Source organism: Hemiscyllium ocellatum, chromosome 39 (genome assembly GCF_020745735.1).
Source record: "Hemiscyllium ocellatum isolate sHemOce1 chromosome 39, sHemOce1.pat.X.cur, whole genome shotgun sequence".
In the NCBI taxonomy this organism is placed as follows: Eukaryota; Metazoa; Chordata; class Chondrichthyes; order Orectolobiformes; family Hemiscylliidae; genus Hemiscyllium; species Hemiscyllium ocellatum.
The window spans coordinates 18,449,394-18,475,459 of record NC_083439.1 but is presented as its reverse complement, the minus strand read 5'-3'; the positions used below and the strand labels follow the sequence as shown (position 1 = coordinate 18,475,459).

Sequence of the window (26,066 nt, the reverse complement as noted above, 5' to 3'; positions counted from 1 at the left end):
GCAGACCACAGCCAGAGTTGAAATCTGGGCAGAGCAAGTTCTAAATTGAAGTTTGCTGAACCTGGAAATGTGTGGGCCGGCACCATGTAAATTAATCACAAAAGCCTCAAGATTGTTTTGCAAAAAACCAATCCAGCTTGTTCTCTGTGCCCCTTAGAGAAGGAACTCAAGTGGCTCCAAATCCGGAGCACAGAGTTGGCCTTGGAGAAGCCCAGGAGCTGCTGTAAAAATCCATCTGTAACATTCTGCTATTACTCCCATCTCCAGATGCCTGCACTGTCTCTTCTCTACAATCCTTATGCCTCCCTTTACCTTTTGTTCATTGATACCTTTGCTCTTTAGTTTGCTGACACTCTAACCTTTCTTTGCCCTCTCCTTCTGTACCACATACACCTCACCCATCTCTTCCTACAGTGTACAGCCCATTAATATCTCCACCTCTCCTTTAGCTCGGAGGAAGCATTATATTGAATTTGAAATATTAGCTCGGTTTCTGTCTCCATGGATGCTGCCAGATCTGCTGAGTTTCTCCACTTTGTTTTGATTTCACCTCTGCAGCATCCTCAGTATTTTGTTTCTGCTTTCACCCCTGGAGTTTAGAGTACTTGTCACTTGAGGTTTGTTCTAATTTTACAAAAGCACATATTGACCCTTCTTGATCTCTGGCGTTGTTCTTTCTTTTACATTAAGATGCCCAAAGGATCTGATGACACCTGGGCTCAGAAGCTTTATAACACTCACTTAAACAAGAGTGCGCTGTTTTATAAACCACGCTTATCAAACAAGGCCTTCATCATCCAGCACTTTGCTGACAAGGTAAAAGAGCTTTTCAATTGCATTATTCCTTGGATTTCTTGATCTGTTCCGTTTTTGCGAGGAATAAAAGAATGATTTTGGTGACCAGGTAGTTAGAGCAATTATCTCTTTTTGCAAGTAGAGGGTTCATATTATTTTACTGAAGTTCAACAATGACTGTCTTTCACATAAAGATCCCAATTCTTGACCTGCTTCACGGTTGGTTGCACTGACGGATTTTTTTTTATCTTCTGCCCTTCAAAATCATTCCTAAACTCTGACAGAGTTGGTCAAGAGCAATCTTTCTCTTGTTTATTATCCCATGACCACAGCTGGAAGAGTGCATGTACTTGTTTATCCATTTCAGTCAAATAAAATCCTCCTAAATAGTGACCACTGCAGTCAGGTACTGAAGGCAGACTGTTTGTTTGAATTCAGCACCTTCAGGAGAGAAATAAAGTTAGCAAAAATAAAATTACTACGAGAAAGTGAGGACTGCAGATGCTGGAGATCAGAGCTGAAAGATATGTGTTGCTGGAAAAGCGCAGCAGGTCAGGCAGCATCCAAGGAGCAGGAGAGTCAATGTTTCAGGCATAAGCCCTTCTTTAGGAAAGCCCTTCTTCCTGAAGGCAGAAAAATAGTCCGTTGTGTCGACAGAATGCAGTACTCCTATTATAAAGCTGTATCACACCTGGTCATCTGTCAACACTCCTCCAAAAAATAACGACAAAATATCATAACATATCCTGAAGAAGGGCTGATGCCCAAAACATCGACTCTCCTTCTCCTTGGATGCTGCCTGACCTGCTGTGCTTTTCCAGCAACACATATCTTTTAGCTCTGATCTCCAGCATCTGCAGTCCTCACTTTCTCGTAAGATCTGTATTACCAACCATAAAACCCATTCCAATTCTTCCAGGATGTTTTAGGCTGCCCTTCAATAGGTTCACTTGTGTCTCGGCTCCTCAATGCTGATGCTAGTTAGCTTAGTTGGCTGGTTTGTGATGCAGCGATACCATTGGCATACGTTCAGTTTCTGGCTGGGGCTACCATGAGGGATTCTCCGTCTCGATTTGTCCCCTCATCGAAGGCACGGTGACTCTAAGGTTATGCCACCACCAGTCATCTCTCTGTGCTGAGAGATTGGGTCAGTCGTGACTTTTCTTTTGAAATGAGGGAGAAATGTAGTTTTAAGAGCAAAAAAAAGTTGTTTCCATTGTCTGTCACTAAATAGTATCAAATATTTTGTTTCTCTGACTGTTTCCCAATAAGATTTTAATCTTGTGAGTTTGATTACTGTACACCGTATGAAAGCAGATTAATCTGGTTCAGATCTAGCTGCTTCAAGCTTTATAGCAGAGAGGCATTAGTCATATCTGGATTTTTTTAAAGAATATTTCCATCTTATTGATTAACCTGTCTAATGTTTGAAACTTGGATAGAAATATAGAACTTGCAATTCTCCTAAAAATTGTTTTGTTTGAATTTTGACTATTTGTTCTTCTGATGTTTACCATTCCTATGACTGTGAAGCACATTTTAGCTTCTTAATAGCAGATCTAGTGCTCTCCACTCCATTAACTTTGCATTGCTGTGTCAAACACAGATCTCCAAATTCCTGCGCTTTTGTTTTGAATCAATCTTGACTGTGACCTTTTACAGGAAGTTGTGCAGATTATTCATTAACCTAAATCTAGTGTTGTTCCAAATGGCCTTTAACAGGTTGAGTACCAATGCGAGGGCTTCTTAGAAAAGAACAAGGATACTGTGTATGAGGAACAGATCACAGTGCTGAAGGCGAGCAAGGTGAGTGCACTCTGAAAATCGTGAGCATGGCTGAACTGCTGGAATTGTGGCAGAAAAATAGTCCATTGTGTCGACAGAATGCAGCACTCCTATTATAAAGCTGTATCACACCTGGTCATCTGTCAACACTCCTCCAAAAAATAACGACAAAATATCATAACGTAGATTTGTGTCTGTCTGTGTGTGAGTGCTGTGTCTGTCTGTGTGTGCGCGTGCTGTGTCTGTCTGTGTGTGCGCGTGCGGTGTCTGTCTGTGGGCGCGCGTGCTGTGTCTGTCTGTGGGCGCGCGTGCTGTGTCTGTCTGTGGGCGCGCGTGCTGTGTCTGTCTGTGTGCGCGTGCTGTGTCTGTCTGTGTGTGCGCGTGCTGTGTCTGTCTGTGTGTGCGCGTGCGGTGTCTGTCTGTGTGTGCGCGTGCGGTGTCTGTCTGTGGGCGCGCGTGCTGTGTCTGTCTGTGGGCGCGCGTGCTGTGTCTGTCTGTGGGCGCGCGTGCTGTGTCTGTCTGTGGGCGCGCGTGCTGTGTCTGTCTGTGGGCGCGCGTGCTGTGTCTGTCTGTGGGCGCGCGTGCTTTGTATCTGTCTGTGTGTGTGTGTGCACGTGCTGTGCCTCTGAGAATAAAAGAGGGAGCAGGAGAGAAAGAGACAGAAATAAGGGTGTTCCTTATATGGTTGTGAGTATATAAATCAGCTGGCTATCTCCATGATGTTGGCATCTCATAAATATCTCTGCCCTCATTTGAGAAGCCTCCCAGTGCAGTTTCCTGACCCCCCACCCCACCCCACCCCCAGCCCAACTCACTTCTGTCAAGTCAGCCATCCTGAAGCAAGGATACTTGGCCTTTGATTTCAAGAAATCCTGCATTATCATTAGTTATGTAGAATTGGTATTAGGGGGCAGTGACTATTGGTGGACATTATTGCAGTGAAAGGGAGAATGAGCAGGAGAGAGAGAGAGAGAGACGGAAACCCGAAACGCTGGCCACTCTGCTGTTTTTATTTGGTTACGTTTTCTGATTCAATGCTGATTGTTACGTTTCTTTTGTCCTGTTTGATGCACATGGATGTTGACTCCTCAGAAGGTAAAAGTTTTTTAAAATTTCCAGTTTGTATCTCTGGCTGTTGCATGAGATGGAAAGCCCCAGGGCTGCGCTGTTCTAACAACCAAGAAGGATATGGCTTGATCTGTCTGCTGCATGAGACTATTGAATAGAGACATTAGTGTCCTCATCAGCCTCACTGTAGTCCACCTTATCTATAAATATGGTGGATTTTTAAAAATGCATGCTTATTTTGGCTGTCCTTGAGCTCAGTCAGTAGTTTCACTATCCTGAATGATACAAAAAATATTTTAAAAAAGGAAGCCTAGAAGATTTATCTCTCCAAGCTGCCCTGCCATTCAGTATAATCATGGATGATCCACTCATCATCTCACCAGCATCCCATTGTCTTTGATTCCCTGAATGTCTGCTGATCTCTGCCTTGAATTTCCTCACTAATGGAGCATCTACAACCCTCTCTGGTGTTATTAGTTCCACAGGTATCAAGTCCCCTGAGTGAAGGCATTTCTTCTCATTTCAGTCCTATACAATTGACCTCTTCGCCTGAGACAGTGTCCCCCTTGCTCTCAATTCCTCACAGAGTCTTAGAGCTCCTCTTGCATGAGTGTCCCGTACAGTTGGGGTGATGTAAAGGTGAAAATGTGTTGCTGGTTAAAGCACAGCAGGTTAGGCAGCATCCAAGGAACAGGAAATTCGATGTTTCAGGCCAGAGCCCTTCATCAGGAAGGGCTCTGGCCCGAAACGTCGAATTTCCTGTTCCTTGGATGCTGCCTAACCTGCTGTGCTTTAACCAGCAACACATTTTCAGCTCTGATCTCCAGCATCTGCAGACCTCACTTTTTACTCGTGATGTAAAGGTGGATTTGTAACAGATCTTAGTCATTAGGTCAGCATTGAGATGCTAATCCCTCAAAACCAACTCCTCTGTCAACAGCTGTTGATGGTATTTCTGACACCAGCCTACTGCCAACCAGCTGCTGTCTGCACAGGTTCCCAAGGGGAATATCAGGATTACTGTGCTAATGTCCTCAGAACATTTCTGAAGAAATCAAATACAGCTGTTGCCTCAGGGAGGGTCTGGCTTGTGACAAAGAAAACTCATTCGGGAAGGCAGTGAGCACATTGAGAGACTTCATTAGGGATGTGTATGAGTGATGTTGAGTTATCAGAGGCAGCCCGAAACCTGTCTTCCCCCATCCCGTACCACTTACCCTCTGTGCGGCAGAGTTGGCAGATTCAGCGTTGGACTCTTTGCCAGCTCTGAACCTCTCGAAGCAGAGTGGACACACTGCTCGATCCCGAGAGACTGTAAGATAGCAAATGGAGATTACCAAAAAGTGCAAGTGTGAAGGATGAGAACAAAATGAAACTCTGTGATGTCGTCGTCCCTCTGCCACCTGTCCAAGAAAGACCACTGAAGAAATGGCTATGAATCTGTACTTCAACATGACGCAGTGCTTTGAATAGAGAGGAGTTGTAATTTAGAGGACATACAGAGTTCACAAAGTGGATTCCGTGTTTGATGCATGCAAAATTGCCAGAAACACAGCAGCTTAATGATTGCTATCTGTTACTGACTGTATTCTGAATCTGTACTCTGCAATAAATCAGTGCTGGTATTGAATTGAATTTATTGTCATGTGTACTGAGGCACAGTGCAAAGCTTTGTCTTGTGAGCAATATGGGCAGACCACAGAGTTAAATAGCATAGATAAGTAAATAATAGGTATTCGAAGTGTGTTTAGAAAGTTACGGTGAGATTTGAAAGGAACTTTCTCTGGAAGTAGTGAGTTGATTTTTGCACCATCCCAGTGGAACATAGAATCCTGAAGATGTCATTTGCAGTGTTGGAACTGATGTGCAATCCTTGTGTCAGTGCGCGAGGACTGTGTATATTTGGGTCAAGATTAGAGTAATGATGAAGGGCTTTTGCCCGAAACGTTGATTTTCCTGCTCCTCGGATGCTGCCTGACCTGCTGTGCTTTTCCAGCACCGTCCACTCTTGACTCTAATCTCCAGCATCTGCAGTATCCACTTCTGCCTAGTCTATATTTGGAGCCTGTCCCTTCATTGGAAGCCTTTAACTCTGTGCTCCCTGCCTCTGCTGGCTGGTGGATATTTTCAAATCAACTTTATTCAGAGATGTTCTTACACAAAGCTGGAGTAGGTAGCACTTGGACCCGGATCTCCTGATCCAATGGTAGGGACTCTACCATTGCACCACATAAGCCCCTTCTCTGCTTTCTGGTTGAAAAAAAAGAACCCGAAGCATTGCAGCTCTCCTCCTGTGATCAAGTATCTTGAGGTGAGTTGTTAATGAGAATTTCAGGTCAAAATTAGACCTGATCAACAGTCAGTTGGGTTCTTTGTGAATTAGGGTCGAGTGTGTGTTGTTGAGTAAGTGCAGCAGGTCAGGCAGCATCCGAAGACCAGGAGAATCGATGTTTCAGGCATAAGCCCTTCATTAGGAATGAGCTTGTGGGCTGGGGCTGAGAGATAAGTGGGAGGGGGGTGTGGTTGGGGGGAAGGTAGCTGAGAAAGTGATGGTGAGGGAGAAGGTGATAGGTGGAGTGGTGGACAGGTCCAGACGGGGGTGCCGAGTCGGAGTCTTGGGACAGAGATAATGTGGGGGAGGGGAAATGAGGAAGCTGTTGAAATCCTGTGTGGTTGCATGGTTCCAATGTGGAATATGAGGCGTTCTTCCACTGTACGTGAGGTGGTAACGGTATGGCGGTGGAGGAGGCCCAGGACCTGCATGTCCTTGATGGAGTGGGAGGGAGAGTTGAAGTGTTCAGCCACTGGGTGATGGGGTTGGTAGGTGTGGGTATCCCAGAGACGTTCTCTGAAACGATCAGCAAGATGGCACCCTGTCTCCCCGATATAGAGGAGACCACACCAGGTGCAATATCCATCAAAGATTTACCTGTACCTCTACCAATATCATCTGCTGGTTTTCTGTGCTGTAATTTCAGTGTTGTTCTATTTAGTACCATTGAGCTGTTAATTGGGTTGGTGCACAAATTGAATTTTTGTCTTTTCTAAGAGCCAGTTATAGGATTGCTGCCCCATTAAAATGTTGACTGTGGGTCTGCAGCATCAGCCAACCCAGTGCCTGGTTTCTTGGGTGTGAGCTTTCGGAACAAAGGGTTAAGGATTTGCTGATGTGAATTTTTTCTCTGCTTGTTCTTGTGATTCACACCAAACCAGTTGAATCTTCTCGCGGAGCTCTTCCAAGATGAGAAACCGGCCACCAGCCCTACTGAAGGACGTCCCCCTGTTACCAGGGCAACTGTGAAATCGGCCAAGCCTCGATCACTGCAGGCCAGCAAGGAGCACAAGAAATCAGTGGGACACCAGGTAAGACTGGCACTTGGCTTGAGGTGGCTCAGTGGTTGGGGTTTGCATGCCCATGTTGCTGCTGTACTAAACCTGTGCGGCACGGTGGCACAGTGGTTAGCACTGCTGCCTCACAGCGCCTGAGACCCGGGTTCAATTCCCGACTCAGGCGACTGACTGTGTGGAGTTTGCACGTTCTCCCCGTGTCTGCGTAGGTTTCCTCTGGGTGCTCCGGTTTCCTCCCACAATCCAGGTGAGTTGGCCATGCTAAATTGCCCGTAGTGTTACGTAAGGGATAAATGTAGGGGTATGGGTGGGTTGCGCTTCGGCGGGTCGGTGTGAACCTGTTGGGCCGAAGGGCCTGTTTCACATGTAAATAATCTAATCTAATCAATGACTGGCTTGGGGGCCTTCACCAACAAACCAAGAGAAATGGAGTTTCAGTTCCCTCTGTTGGGGAATTTAGATTCCGATGGAAAAAGATTAGGAAGTTCGAAGCTGGATATTGGGTTGTTCATTTACTGTGACTGCTCTATTACTGTCCTTTCCAGAAGGATGGTCCTTATTTGTTCACATCACTTCAGTCATAGAGATGTACAGCACGGAAACAGACCCTTCAGTCAAACCTGTCCATGCCGACCAGATATCCCAATCCAATCTAGTCCCACCTGCCAGCACCCGGCCCATATCCCTCCAAACCTTTCCTATTCATATACCCATCCAAATGCTTTTTAAATGTTCCAATTGTTCCAGCCTCCTCCACTTCCTCTGGCAGCTCATTCCATGCGCGTACCAGCCTCTGAGTCACCCCCTTAGGTCTCTTTTATATCTTTCCCCTCTCACCCTAAACCTATGCTCTCTAGTTCTGGACTCCCCGACCCCAGGGAAAAGATTTTGTCTATTTACCCTATCCATGCCCCTCATAATTTTGTAAACCTCTATAAGGTCACCCCTCCGCCTCCGACACTCCAGGGAAAACAGCCCCAGCCTGTTCAGCCTCTCCCTATGGCTCAAATCCTCCAACCCGGCAACATCCTTGTAAATCTTTTCTGAACCCTGTCAAGTTTCGCAACATCTGGAAGGAGACCAGAATTGCACGCAATATTCCAACAGTGGCCTAACCAATGTCCTGTACAGCCGCAACATGACCTCCCAATTCCTGTACTCAATATTCTGACCAATAAAGGAAAGCATATTAAACACCTTCTTCACTATCCCATCTACCTGCGACTCCACTTTCAAGGAGCTATGAACCTGCATTCCAAGGTCTCTTTGTTCAGCACCACTCCCTAGGACCCTACCATTACGTGTATAAGTCCTGCTGAGATTTGCTTTCCCAAAATGCAGCACTTTGCATTTGTCTGAATTAAACTCCATCTGCCACTTCTCAGCCCATTGGCCCATCTGGTCAAGACCCTGTTGTAGTCTGAAGTAACCCTCTTCACTGTTCACTACACCTCCAATGTTGGTGTCATCTGCATACTTACAAACTGTACCTCTTATGCTCACTTCCAAATTATTTGTGGCACTCCACTGGTCACAGGCCTCCAGTCTGAAAAGCAACCTTCCAGCACCACCCTCTATCTTCTACCTTTGAGCCAGTTCTGTATCCAAATGGCTAGTTCTCCCTGTATTCCGTGAGATCTAATCTTACTAATCAAGGGGAACCTTGTCGAACGCCTTACTGAAGTCCATATAGTTCACATCTACCACTCTGCCCTCATCAATCCTCTGTGGTACAGAGTTCCAGAGATTCATTACCTTCTGACAGGAAAAGATTCCTTCTGTTCTGTCTTAAATAGTTGACTCCTTACTCTGAGATTATGTCCTGGGATCTTTCACAAGGGGAAGCAGCCTCTCAACACCTATCCTGTCAAGTCCCCAAACAACCTTATCTGTTTCAATAAGTCTTCTCTCATCGTCCTAAACTGCAACACGTACCTGTCCAACCTACTCAACCTCTGTTCTTAATAAAATCCCTGATGAAGGAGCAGCGCTCCGAAAGCCCGTGCTTCCAAATAAACCTGTTGGACTCTAACCTGGTGTTGTGTGATTTTTCACTTTGTCCACACCTGGTGTCACTCTCGATCTGGACTGCTTCCAAGGCCAGTGGAGCTTTCTGTAGAGAAGGAGACCAAAACTGCTCACAGTATTCCAGCTGCGGTCTGACCCCTGCCTTGGATAGTTTCAGGAAAACCTCCAAATTTTTATATAACTGAAATAAAGGCTAAAAATTTAATATGCCTTCTCTATAATCTGTTGAACTTCTATGTTAGCTTTGTGAGATTCATGGACAAGTACTCCCAAATCCCTCGGTGTTGCAGCTTTCTACAGTTCATCCCCATTTAAATAATATTCAGCTTATCTATTCTTCCTGCCAAAGTGCATAACCTCACATCTTTCCAAATAATATTCCATCTGCCAAGTTTTTTCTCTCTCTCACTCTCTCACTCTCTCACTCTCTCACTCACTATCACACACTCTACAATCTCTCTCTCTCTCACTTAGGCAGCCTTTCTTTACCCTCACACTCACTCTCATACCCTCTCATTCGCTACACTCTCTCACTCTTACTCCCTCTACACTCACCTGGCGCTCTCTGGCACATGCAGAGAAGTGCTGGCCTCTCCTTAAATTATTTAAGTTGGCATTACCACAGGATTTCAATCAGGGCTGAGAGATGTTACTGTGTGGGAGAGTCTGGGACCCTGTGTACATGAGGCAAAAAAGTCACTGAGGCTTTGAGGCAAAATGAGTTTGTGATTTGGTACCAAGAACTAGCAGCACCAGCATCATTTGTTGGATTCCCATTGTCTGAACAGCAGCAATACCAGGGATCTACATTTACATTGCACCTCTGACATAATGAAAGATTCCAAGATGCCTTCACAGAAACTATATAGAGCAAACAATGACAATGAAAATTACATAAAGCTTGACGAGTCTTTTCCATCAGGTAAGAGAGGTGCAAGGACGGGGCAATTCCACAACTTGGGGCTAAGGTAAATATAGGCGGCAGCAGTGAAGACGTTATAATTGGGAATGCACATACAGCATATTGCGGAAGGTTCTGGGGAGATTCCAGACATGGGGAAGTGCATGGCCACAAAGGGATTGGGGAACAAGGATGAGAATTTTAAATCCAATCCTGCATCTGTCAGACCTTACAAGGCTGTAACATATGGATAAGCCATTTGATTACTGTAAAAGAGGTTCCAATTACTGATTTATAAAGGAGGGCAGCTCGGTGCTAATGGATCATGTGAAACACCGTCAGCACCTTTGTGAATTATCTTCTGTTGTTTTCACTTTTATATTTTTCTTCTTTATTTAGTATTGTTTGCTACCTGCCTGAAGCTGGTTTAAAAGAGAAGGCTCCCTTTCTCATTTTCAGTCTTGCCTTCCCTTCCTTTTGTTAGATTCCTAAGCTGCTTGTGTTCTTTTGTGACTTCTCAATTCCCTGCATTGTCCATTATCTTCTCTCAGCTCCCATTCTGTGACTTGAGGAGATGGTGTGTCACCTTTTTCCCAGGTTTCCCAGCTGAAGACCTGATTGCTGGGAAGCAGATAAATGGGATCAACATATAACGTCCCTGAATTTTTCTGACACCTCTCCTCCAACCCCCACCCCCCCCCAAAAAAAAATTGAGGAGAGTCTCTGGGCTCAAGCAGATGTCTGACCAAGACTTTTGAAGGTAATTTTGAAGTCAGTGGGTCAAGAGAGTGGAAGGCACGTGGTAACCATGGAGACTGCAATAAGGAGCGAAGGCAGGAAAAATTTGAGGAGGAGAAATAAAAGCAGACAAATCACAGGTGAGAGGAAAATGTAAAACTGATTGATCAATTTTGCAAATTGTTATTACTTTTATTTCAATTTCTTGCAGTTTCGTAACTCCCTTCATCTGCTGATGGAAACCCTTAATGCTACAACACCTCACTACGTACGATGCATTAAACCCAATGATGACAAACTTGCTTTCACGTAAGCCAAACTAAATGTGCTTTCATTCTCATCCTATTAACTTGCGACATTGTGTCTCTGTCACTGAGGCTACAAAAGAAGAATTCTAACTTTGCAAGCCTTGCTGTAGATTACCATTTTGAGACGGGCTAAAATAGAAAGTTGTGTTAACTGATTCAGAATGCATTGTAATTTCTTGTAGCAAACAAAAGAAAATCCTGTGCATGTTGTCACTGAGGGATGTACTTTTACACTGTCTTATTTTCTATAGACTAGACAATCTTTAAAGCCTCTAGTGTGCAATCATGAAGAAAGGAAAGGTTATATTAAGAACAATTTTATGACCTTCTGGATTCAGTGATTTTTTTTTTTGTTTGTTGTAATTGTGTGGCCCTTTCACTAAAGTCATCAATGAAATGTGGATTTTGTTTGAAAATTGAAATTTTCACACCAAGGAGTACTCTTTATAGCTTCAGTTATACAGGGCATTGGAGAGACTTTGTGCAGCATTAGTGTCCTTTTTAAGGAAGAAGATAAATGCTTTGAAGGCTAGTTGGAGGTGGTTTACCAGATTGGTACCTGGAGTTGGTACTTTATGAGAAAAGGTGATCGGACTGGGCTTGTTTTCACTAGAAGATTAAGGTGTGATTAGGTTAAAGTATGTCAGTTCCATATGGTCTCGGTCATGTAAACATGGAGAGGATGTCTCTTCTTGTGGGTGAGATAATGAGAACTAGGGGGCCCTGTTTAAAAATGAGGGTTCAGCCGTTTTAAGAGAAAGGTGAGAATTTTTCTTTCCCCGAGGTTTCGGCAACTTTGAAATTCTCTGCCTCAGAAAGCTGTGAAGGCTCAGTGAATATTCTCAAAGTGGAGGTCAATGAATTCTTGTTGAACAGTGGAGTCAAAGGTTAAAGTGTACTTGGGCATAAGGAATTCAAAACACAAAGAGAATAGCCAAGGTCTCATTGAATGATGGAACAGAGTTGAAGGGCCAAATGGCCTGTTTTGGCTTCTATTTCATGTGTTCTAGTTATTGTTAATTTGTACCCCTGAAATGGTCAACACGGAAGATACTACCCTGTTCTCAAAGGGTGGCTCCATTACTTGTTCAGTGATGAAAGTGCTTCCATAATGGTGTTAGGAAATTCATTGTTCAACAGCGTGTTGGAAGCAATACTATATTGCAGAAATGATTCTGGGTTGTCGATTGGTAGAATTGTTCCTGTTGTGGAAGAAAAAGTTTTAATGACTGACTCTACATCTTGAGTAATGGTGTGAGCTGTATAATGGCCCAGTGCTGTTTCACTGTAACTGCACAGCGCTGCTACATTGTAACTGCCCAGTGCCTCCTACGCTGTAACTGCCCAGTGCCTCCTACGCTGTAACTGCCCAGTGCCACGTACGTTGTAACTGCCCAGTGCCACGTACGTTGTAACTGCCCAGTGCCTCCTACGCTGTAACTGCCCAGCGCCTCCTACGCTGTAACTGCCCAGCGCCTCCTACGCTGTAACTGCCCGTGCCTCCTACGCTGTAACTGCCCAGCGCCCCATACTGTAGCTGCCCAGTGCCTCCTACGCTGTAACTGCCCAGCGCCCCATACTGTAACTGCCCAGCGCCTCCTACACTGTAACTGCCCAGCGCCTCCTACACTGTAACTGCCCAGTGCCTTCTACGCTATAACTGCCCAGCGCCTCCCACACTGTAACTGCCTAGTGCCTCCTACGCTGTAACTGCCCAGCGTTCCTACACTGTAACTGCACAGCGCCTCCCACACTGTAACTGCCCAGCGCTCCTACGCTGTAACTGCCTAGTGCCTCCTACGCTGTAACTGCCCAGCATTCCTACACTGTAACTGCACAGCGCCTCCTACACTGTAACTGCCCAGCATTCCTACACTGTAACTGCACAGCGCCTCCTACACTGTAACTGCCCAGCGCTCCTACGCTGTAACTGCCTAGTGCCTCCTACGCTGTAACTGCCCAGCGTTCCTACGCTGTAACTGCCCAGCGTTCCTACGCTGTAACTGCCCAGCGTTCCTACGCTGTAACTGCCCAGCGTTCCTACGCTGTAACTGCCCAGCGTTCCTACGCTGTAACTGCCCAGTGCCTCCTACGCTGTAACTGCCCAGTGCCTCCTACGCTGTAACTGCCCAGCGTTCCTACACTGTAACTGCCCCGTGCCTCCTACGCTGTAACTGCCCAGTGCCTCCTGCACTGTAACTGCCCAGCGTTCCTACACTGTAACTGCCCTGTGCCTCCTACGCTGTAACTGCCCAGCGCCTCCTACACTGTAACTGCCCAGCGCCTCCTACGCTGTAACTGCCCAGCGCCTCCTACGCTGTAACTGCCCAGCGTTCCTACACTGTAACTGCCTAGCACCTCCTACACTGTAAATGCCCCACACTCCTACGTTGTAACTGCCCAATGTACCCATTCTATCACACATGAAATGTGAGTTTTGTGCCGTATGACCCTGCTCAGTTAATGTGATGATGCATTGCTTTTAAGATGTCTCCCTTTTAATCTTATAAATTTTGCGAGTTAACATTGAGCAGCATTGAAAGAAGTTGATTAATTGAAAGCTTTAGCTCTCAAAATCCTCACATTGATGTGTCAGTTTCTACAATTAAAAGACCGAAAAAAGAAGAGGTGTAATTATCAGATGGTGAGACTCTGAGCTTGTTGCTGTGATTGGCTGTTGACAAATGAGAACCAGGTTTGTGTTTTGGGCCTGAATCACTTTAAACTGGATAGGGCTAGCTAGCTTTAGAGAGATTTTGTCCATCCACTGAGAATTTAATCACGTTAAGGCACAAGTGACATTGAAGTGTTTTATCTTCAAAAATGAGCTACTGGTGAAGTTTGGCCTTGAATTGACTGCTGTTGTTCTGAACCCCGACAGAGGGAACCTATGTGCATTTGAAGCTTGCATTTGAGAATAGTGCTGAGTATGACCAGGACCAGGTTAATTTTGCCTCTAAATGCTATCACTTCAGAGTCTCATTGTTCACTGTCTGGCCATATAGTGTATTCTTTTGATTATTCTACTCTTTCATTGCGATAATCGCGGTTGCACACTGATTATTGGGCGGACTCTTAGGTTGTGAGCCTGCACTGCCTCTTTTCTGCAAACGTTGGCAACAAGTTGTTCCACTTGTAAGGCCCAGTTCGGAATCACAATGTCTCACTCACTGAGAGCAGTAAGTGGGGCTGTTGGACAGCAGCGCCACTGAGGAGATGGTGGCTGCTGCTGGTATGACAACAGCTCCAGGCCTGGTGGTTGTCTGTGGATCCCAGGGCAGGGGTGAGCAGGGCTAGGATAGGATTACGGGGCTGTCAGGTTTGGTCCAGTTTAGAATCTGGTTCACCTGATCATTTTGCATCCACATCTGTGAGAAGAACTTGACATATACTTGTCTCCATAGGTTTGATCCAAAACGAGCTGTCCAACAGCTGCGAGCTTGTGGTGTACTCGAAACCATTCGGATAAGTGCTGCTGGTTTCCCATCAAGGTAAAGTGCACCATCTGAGAGGAGATGTGGAAGTCCCATTGTATCATCATATGAAGTGACCACTTTGCTTTGAGTCATCTTTTAATCTCTTTATGTTTTACGTGCTCTTCAGTTTTCCTGCAGGCTTGAAGTTGACAATTTGCTTTGATTTATTTGAGTTTGTGGATTTTTCAGATGGACATATCAAGAATTCTTTAACCGCTATCGTGTCCTGATGAAGCAGAAAGATGTCCTCAGTGACAAAAAGCTGACATGCAAAAATGTCCTGGAGAAATTAATCAAGGTAATCTTTTGAATTGCACCAATTTTTAAAACAATTGCAGTTTCATAAGAAAAAAATACTCAATAAAGGCTTCGCATTTTCATTGGTGGACAATAATATTTTGAGTAGGTGATTAGGGTAAAATATGAACCATTCTCGAGTCTTTATCCTCATGTCTATTATTGTATGCCCATTAATGTGATGATGTTATTGAAATCATGCATCTAACAGCAAAACTTATTTGGAAGTGTTTCACTGAGGCATTGTAGGAACAGAAATTGAGCAAAGAAGGGAATTTTGGGAATGGTGGTCAACAGCTGGTGGCTGTTCTCCAAGTGTCAGATTATGGTTGAGGGATGAAGTTCCACACCTGACTCCCAGGTGAGCTGAAGACATGGTCATTTCTGGTGGCAAATACATAAGACCGGAATCAAACAGACCATTTAGGTCCTATAGGCTGGTTATATTGAGTGGCAGAAGGTAAGTCAAGGAGACTTTGAGAAGTTGAGGTGTGGGGACCAGGATCAGTGAGTAAAGGTCAGAGTGATGATGGAATCGAAATAGCAGATGCTGGAGGAATTTGGCAATTCTAGCAACATGTTAATGGGTTAATAACAGAATTAATGTTCGAGTTTGAAAAAGTAAGGCCTTTCTTCAGAACTGGAACTTCAGAACTTTAGTTCTGGGCAGCACGGTGACTCAGTGGTGAGCACTGCAGCCTCACAGTGCTAGGCACCCGGGTTCAATTCCAGCTTCAGTGACTGTGTGGGGTTTTTGCACGTTCTCCCAGTGTCTGTGTGAATTTGCTCCGGTTTCCTCCCACAATCCAAAGATGTGCAGGTTAGGTGAACTGGCCATGCTAAATTGTCCATAGTGTTAGATGCATTAGTCAGAGGGAGTTGTGTCTGGGTGGTTGCTCTTCGTAGGGTCGGTGTGGGCTTGTTGGGCCAAAGGACCTGTTTCTACACTGTATGGTACCTAATCTAATCTAGTTCTGAAAGAGAATCATTTTTGGACCTGAAACATTTAAAGTTCAGATTGAAGTTCTGGCTCTGAAGAAAAATCTTATTTTCTCTCCTTACAGACCCGCTGAGCTTCCCCAGCTCTTTCTGTTTTTATTTTAGATTTCCAACATTTGCGTTTTATGTTTATTATGATGATGGTGGAGTCAAGGCTAGGATCTAGGCAGCAGTATTTGGGATGTACTGTAGTTTCCAGAGGATGGAGGATGGAAAACTTGGAGAGTATTACAATATTCTTACAATTCAGTCATGGGATGGGCGTGTCGCTGATTGGGGCTAGTGTTTATTGCCCATCCCGGGTTGCTTTGAGAAGGTGGTGATGAACTGCCTTCTTGAGCTGCTGATTTGGTTTAGCTAGCCTTTTGGGAAGGAGTTCCAGGATTTTGACCCAGTGACCCTGAAGGAATGGTGATATATTTCCAAGTCAAGATAGTGTACTGCTCAGCGCAAACTGTACAGGTGGTGATGATCCTATCAGCAGTTTTCAGTCTTGAGTTTAAAAAAAAATTCAAAGTACTGTAGAGGCTGGAAATCAGAAACAAAATCAGAAATTGCTGGAAAAACTCAGCAGGTCTGGCAGCATCTGTGGAGAGAAACCAGAGTTAACGTTTCAGGTCCAGTGACCCTTCTTCAGTATTGAGTAATGCTCATTAACTTCATGTTGTATATGAGGGCATACAAGAAGTGGAAGGGATGTTAAGACTGTTTCACTGGATCTCCTGTAAAAGGCTATTTTGGAAAAACAGAAATGTTTCACCATTTGCTCAAAGGGGTGACTCTGTTTTTTTTTATTCACTCGTGTGATGTGGGCAAGTCTGGCTAGTCCAGCATTTATTGTCCAGAGGACAGTTTTGAGTCAACCACATTGCTGTGGGTCTGGAGTCACAGGTTAGCCAGACCAGGTCAAGATGACAGGTTTCCTTCCCTAAAATACTTTGGTGAACCAGCTGGGATTTTTCAACAGTGATCAGCATTAAACCCTTTAATTCCAGATTCTTTTTTTTATTGAATTCGGATTCCACCATCTGCCATAGGTGGGATTCGAACTCAGGACTGCAGGGCATGATCTAAAGTTTCAGGGTTAATAGTCTCTCAATATTACCATGAGGCCATTGCCTCCCCTTTGTAACCTATACTGTCCTTTTAAGTGCTGTTTAATTTGACCATAGGACATGTGCATTGCAGGAAGGGTCAGGATTTATTGCCAGCAGCTAACTCCCCTTGTGAAGATAGGAGGAAGCTGCAGACCGTATGTTTGAAGGTACATTCTCTGAGGTTAGGAAATGTCTTCTCGGTTTTTGACCCAGTGACAGCCAGCAAAGGAAGGACAATAATGGTTCCCAGTCGTGGTGGTGTATGGATTCACAAAAATCACAGAAATGCTGTTATGCATATGGAGGCCATTTGGTCCATTATGCCTGTACCACCTCATTAAATGAGCGGCTAGTGCCAATCTCCTGCATTTCCCACATACCCTTGCACATCATTTTCCTCAAATAGTTGATTTGATTGCAGGAAAGCCTGGTTGTGTTCCCATACATGTGCTGCCCTTCACCTTTTGGCTCGTGGAGATTTAGAAGGTCCTTATAAGAATCATGATCTTAAAATTGCTGTAACAATCACAGGAGACCATAATACATTCGCCCATACAGAGGAACCTCAATTATTCGGTATTCGATTATCCAGCAAGATCGCAAGGTCCCGATGCTCAGCTAAGCTATGTTATCCAGCATTCGATTATCTGGCATTCAATTAACCGAACGAAATACTGCCCACCCATGTCCTTCAGGTAATCGAGATTCCTCTGTATACCAGCAGGTTCTGTCATAAGCAGCTTTTCGTATTGTGTGCATTTCCTCAAAGTGTCACCATTACTTCCTACAACATTTTCAGTAATGCTGTAACTACACTGAGCGTCCTCTAATATTAATTTAACTAGTAAGTAGTCAAATTCTGCCTTTCTAATTTAAGTGAATGTCAGTAACCATGGTTTGAAGATACTCAGTAAAATGACACTGAAGTCAGGCACTAGAACGAATTATGAATCATTGATTTGCCTCAAGTTGTGTTCTGTATTCTCGGGATTGCAGAGGTAAATATTGACCTTGGTGAGTAACAATGATAGCAGCAGTGGCAGTGTAACTACCTCCATAATTAGACAGTAATATTTGATTTGTTGTTTAGTCTAGACGTTTGAACTGACGTTTTCCATAAATAGATGGTCACCGTGACCATATTTCTATATCCATAATAAGCCAATGCTTTCTCATAGTGTATCATATGTTTTCAATCATTAACTCATAAATATTTTCAAATTTCAGTCATATACTTGTGTTTTTGAATCCTTCTTGAATAAAAATTTCGTTGGGATCTGTGTTAAGAATTTAAAAGACAGGTATCACACTTCTGTTAGGCATGTGTCTAACATTTGGACTGGAGATCGAATTAGCAATTGCTATATTTGACCAGGGTCTAACCGGACTTAAAGTATTTATTCCCAAACCAGAAAATTCCTGATGAGGGGTTTATGCCCGAAATGTTGATTCTACTGCTCCTTGGATGCTACCTGACCTGCTGTGCTTTTCCAGCACCACACTCACAACTCTGATCTCCAGCATCTGCAGTCCTCACTTTTTCCCAGAAAATGACAGGATCTAGTTGACTTAATTCCCAAGGTGTCTGGCTATCCTGCAGGATAACCATTATTGTTAACCCCCGAGTAGATACAGTGTGACACTGGAAAAGGACAGCAGGTCAGGCAGCATCTGAGGAGCAAGAGGGATGATTGATGAAGGGTTAAGCCTGAAACATTAACTCTTTTGCTCCTCAGATGCTGCCTGACCTGTTATGCTTTCTCCAGCACCACATTTTATCAACTCTGAGTTCTCGAGCATGTGCGGTTCTCACTGTCTCCTAGTTGCTAATCCCAATCCACTCAGACTGTTGGAATATTGTTGCTGACTCATTTAAATCTGAATTTCTCATCCATTAAGTAAGAGATTTACACCAGTGGTGGATTCAGAATAATTGATTTATTTTGTTCGCATAGGTACATTCCCATCTCCGTTGTTATACTATAATGACTCTGTCCTTGTTGTATAGGATGAGGACAAGTACCAGTTTGGTAAAACAAAGATTTTCTTCCGTGCTGGGCAAGTGGCCTACCTGGAGAAGCTGCGAGCAGACAAACTCCGAGCTGCTTGCATCAGAATCCAGAAGACCATTCGGAGCTGGCTGCAACGGAAGAAGTATCTCCGCATGCGCAACGCCGCGATTACGATTCAGCGATATGTGCGGGGCTACCAAGCCAGATGGTACGATGCTTTCCAAACCAATCGATTATCTCTCGATGCGAACCTATACTTGTGCAGCAGTACATGGGCACTGCCTCTTCAACAGGGTTGACAGGTGATTGTGAGTTCTCCCTTGTGAGAATGATGTTTTCACCTGAGCTGCCACTGAGTAATGGAGCAACATTGCAACATGCATCAATCCAGGTGAACTTTGAGCACCCTGATAGAGACAAGGTACAGGGACACTCCTTGATTGGAGAAGGAATCTAAAGGAAAATTGTTTGATACAAGTCTAAATTTGTGATTTTTGAGAAGATATATAGCCCAGGTTGAGGTTCAGTTCTTGAGACGTTTCGTCACCATGCCAGAAACATCGTCAGCGAGCCTCTGGTGAAACACTGGTGTTCTATCCAGCTTTCTATTTGTGTGTCTTGGTCTGTTAAGGTGGGTGATATCATTTCCGGTTCTTCTTCTCAGAGGTTGGTAAACAGGGTCCAAATCAGTGTTTATCGATGGAGTTCCAGTTTGAATGCCAACTGTCTAGGAATTCCCGTGCGTGTCTCTGTTTAGCCTGTCCTAAGATGGATGTGTTGTCCCTGTTGAAGTGATGTCCTCCTTCGTCTGTGTGTAAGGATACTAGTGATAGCTGGTCATGTCTTTTGGTGGCTAATTGGTGTCTGTGTATCCTGTGTGTCCGATGTAGTGTTTGTTGCAGTCCTTGCAGGGTATTTTTCAAATGGCATTCGATTTAATGATTGTTCATACAAGGTCCTTTAGGTTCATCAGTAGCTGTTTCAGTGTGTTGGTAGGTTTGTGGGCTACCATGATACCAAGGAGTTGGAGTAGTCTGGTAGTCATCTCTGAAATGTCTTTAATGTATGGTAGTGTGGCTGGAGTCTCTGGGCGTGTTGTCTCCTCTTGTTTGGGTTTGTTGTTTAAGAATCAGTGGACTGTGTTTATCGGGTACCTGTTGTTCTTGAATATGCTGTACAGGCATTTTTTTTCTGCTGCTCATAGTTCCTGGGTGCTGCAGTGTGTTGTGGCTCATTTAAATAATGTCCTCATGCAGCTCTGTTTGAGAGTCTTGGGTTGATTGCTCCTGGAGTTGAGTATCTGGTCTGTGTATATTGCTTTCCTGTAGACGCTGGTCTGCAGTTCTCCATTGACTGTTCGTTCCACTGTGATGTCTAGGAAGGCGAGTCTGTTGTTGTTCTCTTCCTGAATGATGAAATTTATGCCAGTAAGGATATTGTTAATGATTTTATAGGTTTCCTCTAATTTGTTCCATTTCGTGATGACAAAGGTGTCATCCATGGGGTGGACCCAAAGCTTGGGTTGGTTTGTGGGGAGGCCTGTTTGTTCGAGTCTCTGCATCACTGCTTCTGCTAAGAATCTTGATATTGCTGATCCCATGGGTGTCCTGTTGATTTGTTTGTAGATCTTATTGTTGAAGGTGAAGTGGGTAGTAAGGCACAGGTCTACTAGCTTGAGGATACTGCCCTTGCTGATGGAGTTGGTGCTGTCTGGTATTTGTGTCTTTGGTTCACTTTGAGGATGATACCATTGTCATCACAAAATGGAACAACTTAGAGGAAACCTACAATATCATTACAACATCCTTACTGGCATAAATTTCACCAAACAGGAAGAGAACAAAAAACAGACTCCCCTTTGTACATGTCACAGTGGAACGAACAGTCAATGGAGAACTGCAGACAGCATCCACAGGAAAGCAACACACACTGATCACATAATCAACACAAACAGAGCTGCATTAGGACATTATTTAATGGGCCACAACACACTGCAGCACCCAGGAACTATGAGCAGCAGAAGAAAAATGCCTATGCAGTGTATTCAAGAACAATGGATATCCGATAAACACAGACCGCAGATTCTTAAACAACAAACCCAAACAAGAAGAGGCAACACGCCCAGAGACCCCAGCCACACTACCATACATCAAAGACATTTCGGAGATGACTACCAGACTACTCTGATCCCTTGGTATCATGGTAGTCCACAAACCTACCAACACACTGAAACAGCTACTAAAGGACCCTGTATGAACAACCATTAAATCGGATGTCATTTACAAAAAGATTGCAAGGATTGCAACAAATGCAACTTTGGACAGATAGGCAAGAAACTAGCCACCAGGATATACGAACACCAACTAGCCACCAAAAGACATGACCAGCTCTCACTAGTATCCCTATACACAGATGAAGAAGGATACAACTAAGACTGGGACAACACATCCATCCTAGGACAGGCCAAAGAGAGAGAGAGAGAGAGAGACACGAGAATTCCTAGAGGCCTTGCATTCAAACCGCAACTCCATCGATGAACACATTGATTTGGACCCCATTTACCAACTTCTGAGGAAAAGAACTGGAAATGATATCTCCCACCTTAACAGACCAAGACACACAAATAGAAAGCGGGATAGAACACCAGTGCTTCACCAGAGGCTCGCTGATGATGTCACCTAGCATGGTGACAAAATGTCTGAGAACACAGCTACCGGCTTAGCGAGCAAACTTCCAACTTGAACATGTCTAAGTTATTTATTGAAAAGGTATGAATGAAACTTAATAACACTACTGCCTCAGGGTTTTCATTCATTGATTCATACAGCATGTTAGTATCATTACTCATTTAACATGAAGAATCAACCTGTTCTTAACATGGTCTAATGATCTGGGTATCTTAGTTACATTTTTTGGATATTTTACAGCATTGGTTGTTCTCAACATGTGAACATTGCAATTTGAATCTATGTAAGGCATCTATGTCCCTGATTTCCACACGGTTCTTTCTTTCCAAATTGACCCAATGAACACAGGGGACTACACTGAAAAATATTCCTCCTACTCAATACTTCAATTGTTTGCAGGAACAAAGAATGTCTATTGGTTTAAATCCACAACATTGTGATGTGAGTGTTATTGATTGTACTGGGAAGAACTGAGGTAAGTCTGAGTTAGGACATTGTGAATTCCAGTGCATCTCGGGGAAGTACTGAAGGAGTGTTGCACTGTTGGGGAAGCCATCGTTTCATTGAGGTGTGGTGCCACCTGCCTCTTGAGTGAATGTCAAGGGACCTCTAGCCACTTTTCAAACAAGAGCAGCCATTACTCAGTTCCCCACCCAGTGCAAAGATTTGACCTCAGTTGTCAGGGTGATAGCTGCAGGATGTCTTCCTCCTCGAAGATTTTGGATAACAGTGGGCCCTTTGTTGTGTTCCAGCTATGCTCAGTTCCTCCGCAGGACCAGAGCAGCAATCATCATCCAGAAATACCAGCGAATGTATGCAGCTCGTCAAAAGTTCCTGCGGATCCTGTCAGCGACCATTGTTATCCAGTCATTTGTGCGAGGCTTTCATGGAAGGCGACAATACAAGGCGGTAAGTGACTGCTTCAGTAATTCCACTCATCCATATTTTGTCTTTAGATTAGATTCCCTGCAGTGTGGAAACAGGCCCTTTGGCCCAACCAGTCCACACTGACACTTCGAAGAATAACAAACCCAGACTCATTTCCCTCTGACTAATGCACCTAACACTATGGATAATTTAGCATGGCCAGTTCGCCTGACCTGCACATCTCTGGACTGTGGGAGGAAACCGGAACACCCGGAGGAAACCCAAGCAGACATGGGGAGAATGTGCAAACTCCACACAGGCAGCCGTCCCAGGCTGGGACCCTGGTACTGTGAGGCAGCAGTGCTATGCTTTGGAGGCTGAGAGCATGTCCAGAAAGAACAGCCAAGAGTTGAGAGTATACAATTTCACTAATGATGTGCCGATATAATTACTCCCTCGCAATAGCATGCATAAATATTACACAGGAACCACATTAATATTGTATTCGTTGTTATACACTCAAGTGTTAAAATGAAGGTTGATAGTATTGATGCATTTTCCAGACATGGCATTGTCATTTGGTAGCAAGCGGAGTAAATCTCTCTCCTGTGTGCCCCAATGTTACACTTCAGCCTGAACCTCAAATACAGACACAAAGTACAATGTTGCCAGTTTATCATTTCTCCCATCAGCCATCCCTCATGATTATTCGTGGTCTGTGAGTAAGAATGCCAGTTTGTACGGTGTCCATGTTGATGCTGTAGAGCATCTTTACTGAAGAACCCAGCAATCGGACATGGGTGCTAACGGCCACTGTGTAAATCCTGCGAAGTCTCTTACCGACCTTGCTATTGCTTTGTGTATTGGATCAAGCAGTGAGCATGGTGAAGACTGAGATCTACAAAGAGAAATGAACCCTTGTGAATGCTTGGGGTGCAAAACTAAGAGGGCATGTTTGATAAGCGACAGTAGAGTTTCCCCATAGTTGGCCAGTAATGACTTCATTTGGATTCTAAAAAAATAAATTTTAAAATATGTTTGGATTCTCCCCTCCACTACAGATAGACAGACAGGCAGACAGACACACACACACAGGCATATTCAGACACACACATGAATAATCCTAAATTAACATTGAACTGGATATGCCTTCCAGTTAATGTGGGACACAATTATATCTCAATTGCTTCCAATTATGATCTGATGAGCAGTGTTATAGAAGCAACAATTGTAGTGATGAATTCTTTCTGAAATTGTACATTTATCGTTCAGATATTTGTGATCTCAGCCTGGCTCAGTTGGTAGCATGCTCACCTCTCAGGTTAGAGGTTGTAGGTTCAATCTACAATTCAGCATCTGAGCAGCAGCCTAATACATCAAAGCAATGATAAGGTTGAGCTGCCCTGTTAAAGACAATGTCTTTTTTTAATGATCCAAAGCAAAATAACATGGCACTGTTCACAAATACAATGTCCCCTCTATATTGCAACTGGTATCATCTTCACAGGGCCATGGCTGACGAGAGGTGAACTGCTCGTTTGTCATATAGTGCGCTGTGAATAAATTGGCTGTTGCAATTGCATCTTGAAAGTAATTCCTTGGATTCAAAGACCAATCTGTGGAGGGAATCCAGAAACGCAACTTTCAAGAATGGTTTATTCATTCAAGGATCAGATCCAATGCCAGTACCTTGTCTTAAAGGCAGGCAATATAAAGCTTTTTCTAATGCCGTTTAAATCTTTAAACGTTTATTTGTTGTTTGAAAATGCAAATAGATCCTCCGGGAACAGAAAGCTACCATCCTTCAGAAGTACGTACGTGGCTGGATGGCGAAACTCAAATACAGGAGGATCCAGCACGCCATCATCTACCTGCAGTGTTGCTACCGCCGCATGATGGCAAAGCGGGAGCTTAAGAAACTGAAGATTGAAGCCAGATCAGTCGAGCACTACAAGACCCTCAACATTGGCATGGAGAACAAGATTGTGCAGCTACAATGCAAAGTCAACAACCAGGTAACCCTCGTAATTCTCCAATCCTCTGGTGGACCAATGGACATTACTGTCATCAGTTGTATACTTCCTCATTCTGATTCTTCAACTCCATGTAATGTAGTGTCAGTCTGTAGTTGAAAGTTGAGTGTTTCCCACTGTATTGTACAACCTGTATTGTAGGTTGCTAGATCCCTTCTGCACCAGAAAACAGTTCTGTGCACATGCACACATTTCCCTGTTTCGTTTCCTCTGCTGGAATCTTGCTCCTTATACAGTCCTACCTAAGTACAAGTTATTGTTGCTGAGTTAACCCAACCTTATCGAACACTGGCTGCTGGAGAGTTACTACAAACATTGCTAGCACTGACCTCTGCTGGAAGTATCTGGATTTCGGGTGAGGATGGACTCAGTCTTGATTGTGACGTTGTTCACTCTTTGAGTGTCAATGTTAAAGCTCGTTGATTTAAAAACAGAGGTACAGAAAGAGTGCTTGCAGTTGGTGGGAGCGTGATCTACTGATGGAATTGATATTTCTAGAAGATGAGAGAAGAAAATTGGAGAGTTGAGGGAGTGTAAGAGAGTGGATATATATTTTAGCAGGCAGTATATTGCCCGAATTTTATTGCTATAACTCACCAACAAATCACCCACTCCTCAATTGATGCAATTACCAAATTAACAAATCACCCACTCTATCAATGATTCAATTAACAAATTACAAGAACTGCCCACTAGAGGCAGTATGACAGTGATAAAAAGAGAACAAAAAAGTTGGGAAGCAAGAGGGGGAGCTAAATCCAAATAATGTTCAAGGAGGAGGTAATACATCGCACATCCTGTGGTGCCCACCTCCTTTCTCTAAATGCCTTGAGGATATTGGTGGACACCATCTGCTCCCCCTCCAAAGATATCCAGGCATAAAGGTAGCCACAAGAAAGGGGCATGTGATCAGGGCACCACTATCCCCTCCCTGCTGCCTGCCCTGTTGATGGCAACTTTAGCCATGCCTGAGTCCAGGCCTACAAGAGCACCCACTTTGCACTAATTGCCCACCGATCAGGGGCATGGGGTTGAAGTGCAACCAAAAGCACAACCGAAGAGTCCTGTAAAAATGAAACAGAGGCTACAGTCACCCACAACAAACAAACACACAGTCCACGGACAGCACAGCCAACTAAACAGTCGGGCTGGGAGTCCATGAAGCTTCAACATTCTGTTGGGCAGGACTGAAGAGTGCAACACCACCACCAGTCCCCCAACGCGTGCGTGAGCGTGCGCACACACGCACGCACGCACGCACACACCCCCCCTACACTACAGACTCCTGATGCCAGCTCTTCTTCATTCTACTGGATTGTTGGTGCTTGTTTGGGATGAATACAAGGGTATTTCTTATATTGCTTCAGTGGATGTGAGCATTGATGATGGGCCAGCATTAATTGCTCATTGCTAATTGCACTCAACTGAGTGGCTTGTTGGGCCATTTCAGAGGGCAGCTGTGGGTCAGCCACATCGCTCTGGGTCTGGAGGCATGGATTGACAAGACTAGGTGAGGATGATAGATTTCATTCCCTGAAGTGCATTTGAGCCAGAGGGCTTTTTGTACCATTATGTAATTTATTCATTGTTAATAATGAGATGGGCATTTTTAAATAATTACCTTTTA

The 26,066-nt window shown here is 44.3% G+C and overlaps 1 protein-coding gene across 1 annotated transcript in view; it reads left to right on the top strand.

The window, feature by feature from the left end:
- Window positions 1-26,066, top strand: part of LOC132834339 (unconventional myosin-Va-like) — a 202,041-nt gene that overhangs the window by 120,962 nt on the left and 55,013 nt on the right. The window contains exons 13-21 of the mRNA XM_060853108.1: window positions 691-816; window positions 2,518-2,601; window positions 6,862-7,011; window positions 10,875-10,972; window positions 14,376-14,462; window positions 14,637-14,745; window positions 18,849-19,060; window positions 22,292-22,448; window positions 24,182-24,421. Coding sequence (XP_060709091.1) covers window positions 691-816; window positions 2,518-2,601; window positions 6,862-7,011; window positions 10,875-10,972; window positions 14,376-14,462; window positions 14,637-14,745; window positions 18,849-19,060; window positions 22,292-22,448; window positions 24,182-24,421 — 1,263 coding nt within the window. The remainder of the gene's footprint in view (window positions 1-690; window positions 817-2,517; window positions 2,602-6,861; window positions 7,012-10,874; window positions 10,973-14,375; window positions 14,463-14,636; window positions 14,746-18,848; window positions 19,061-22,291; window positions 22,449-24,181; window positions 24,422-26,066) is intronic.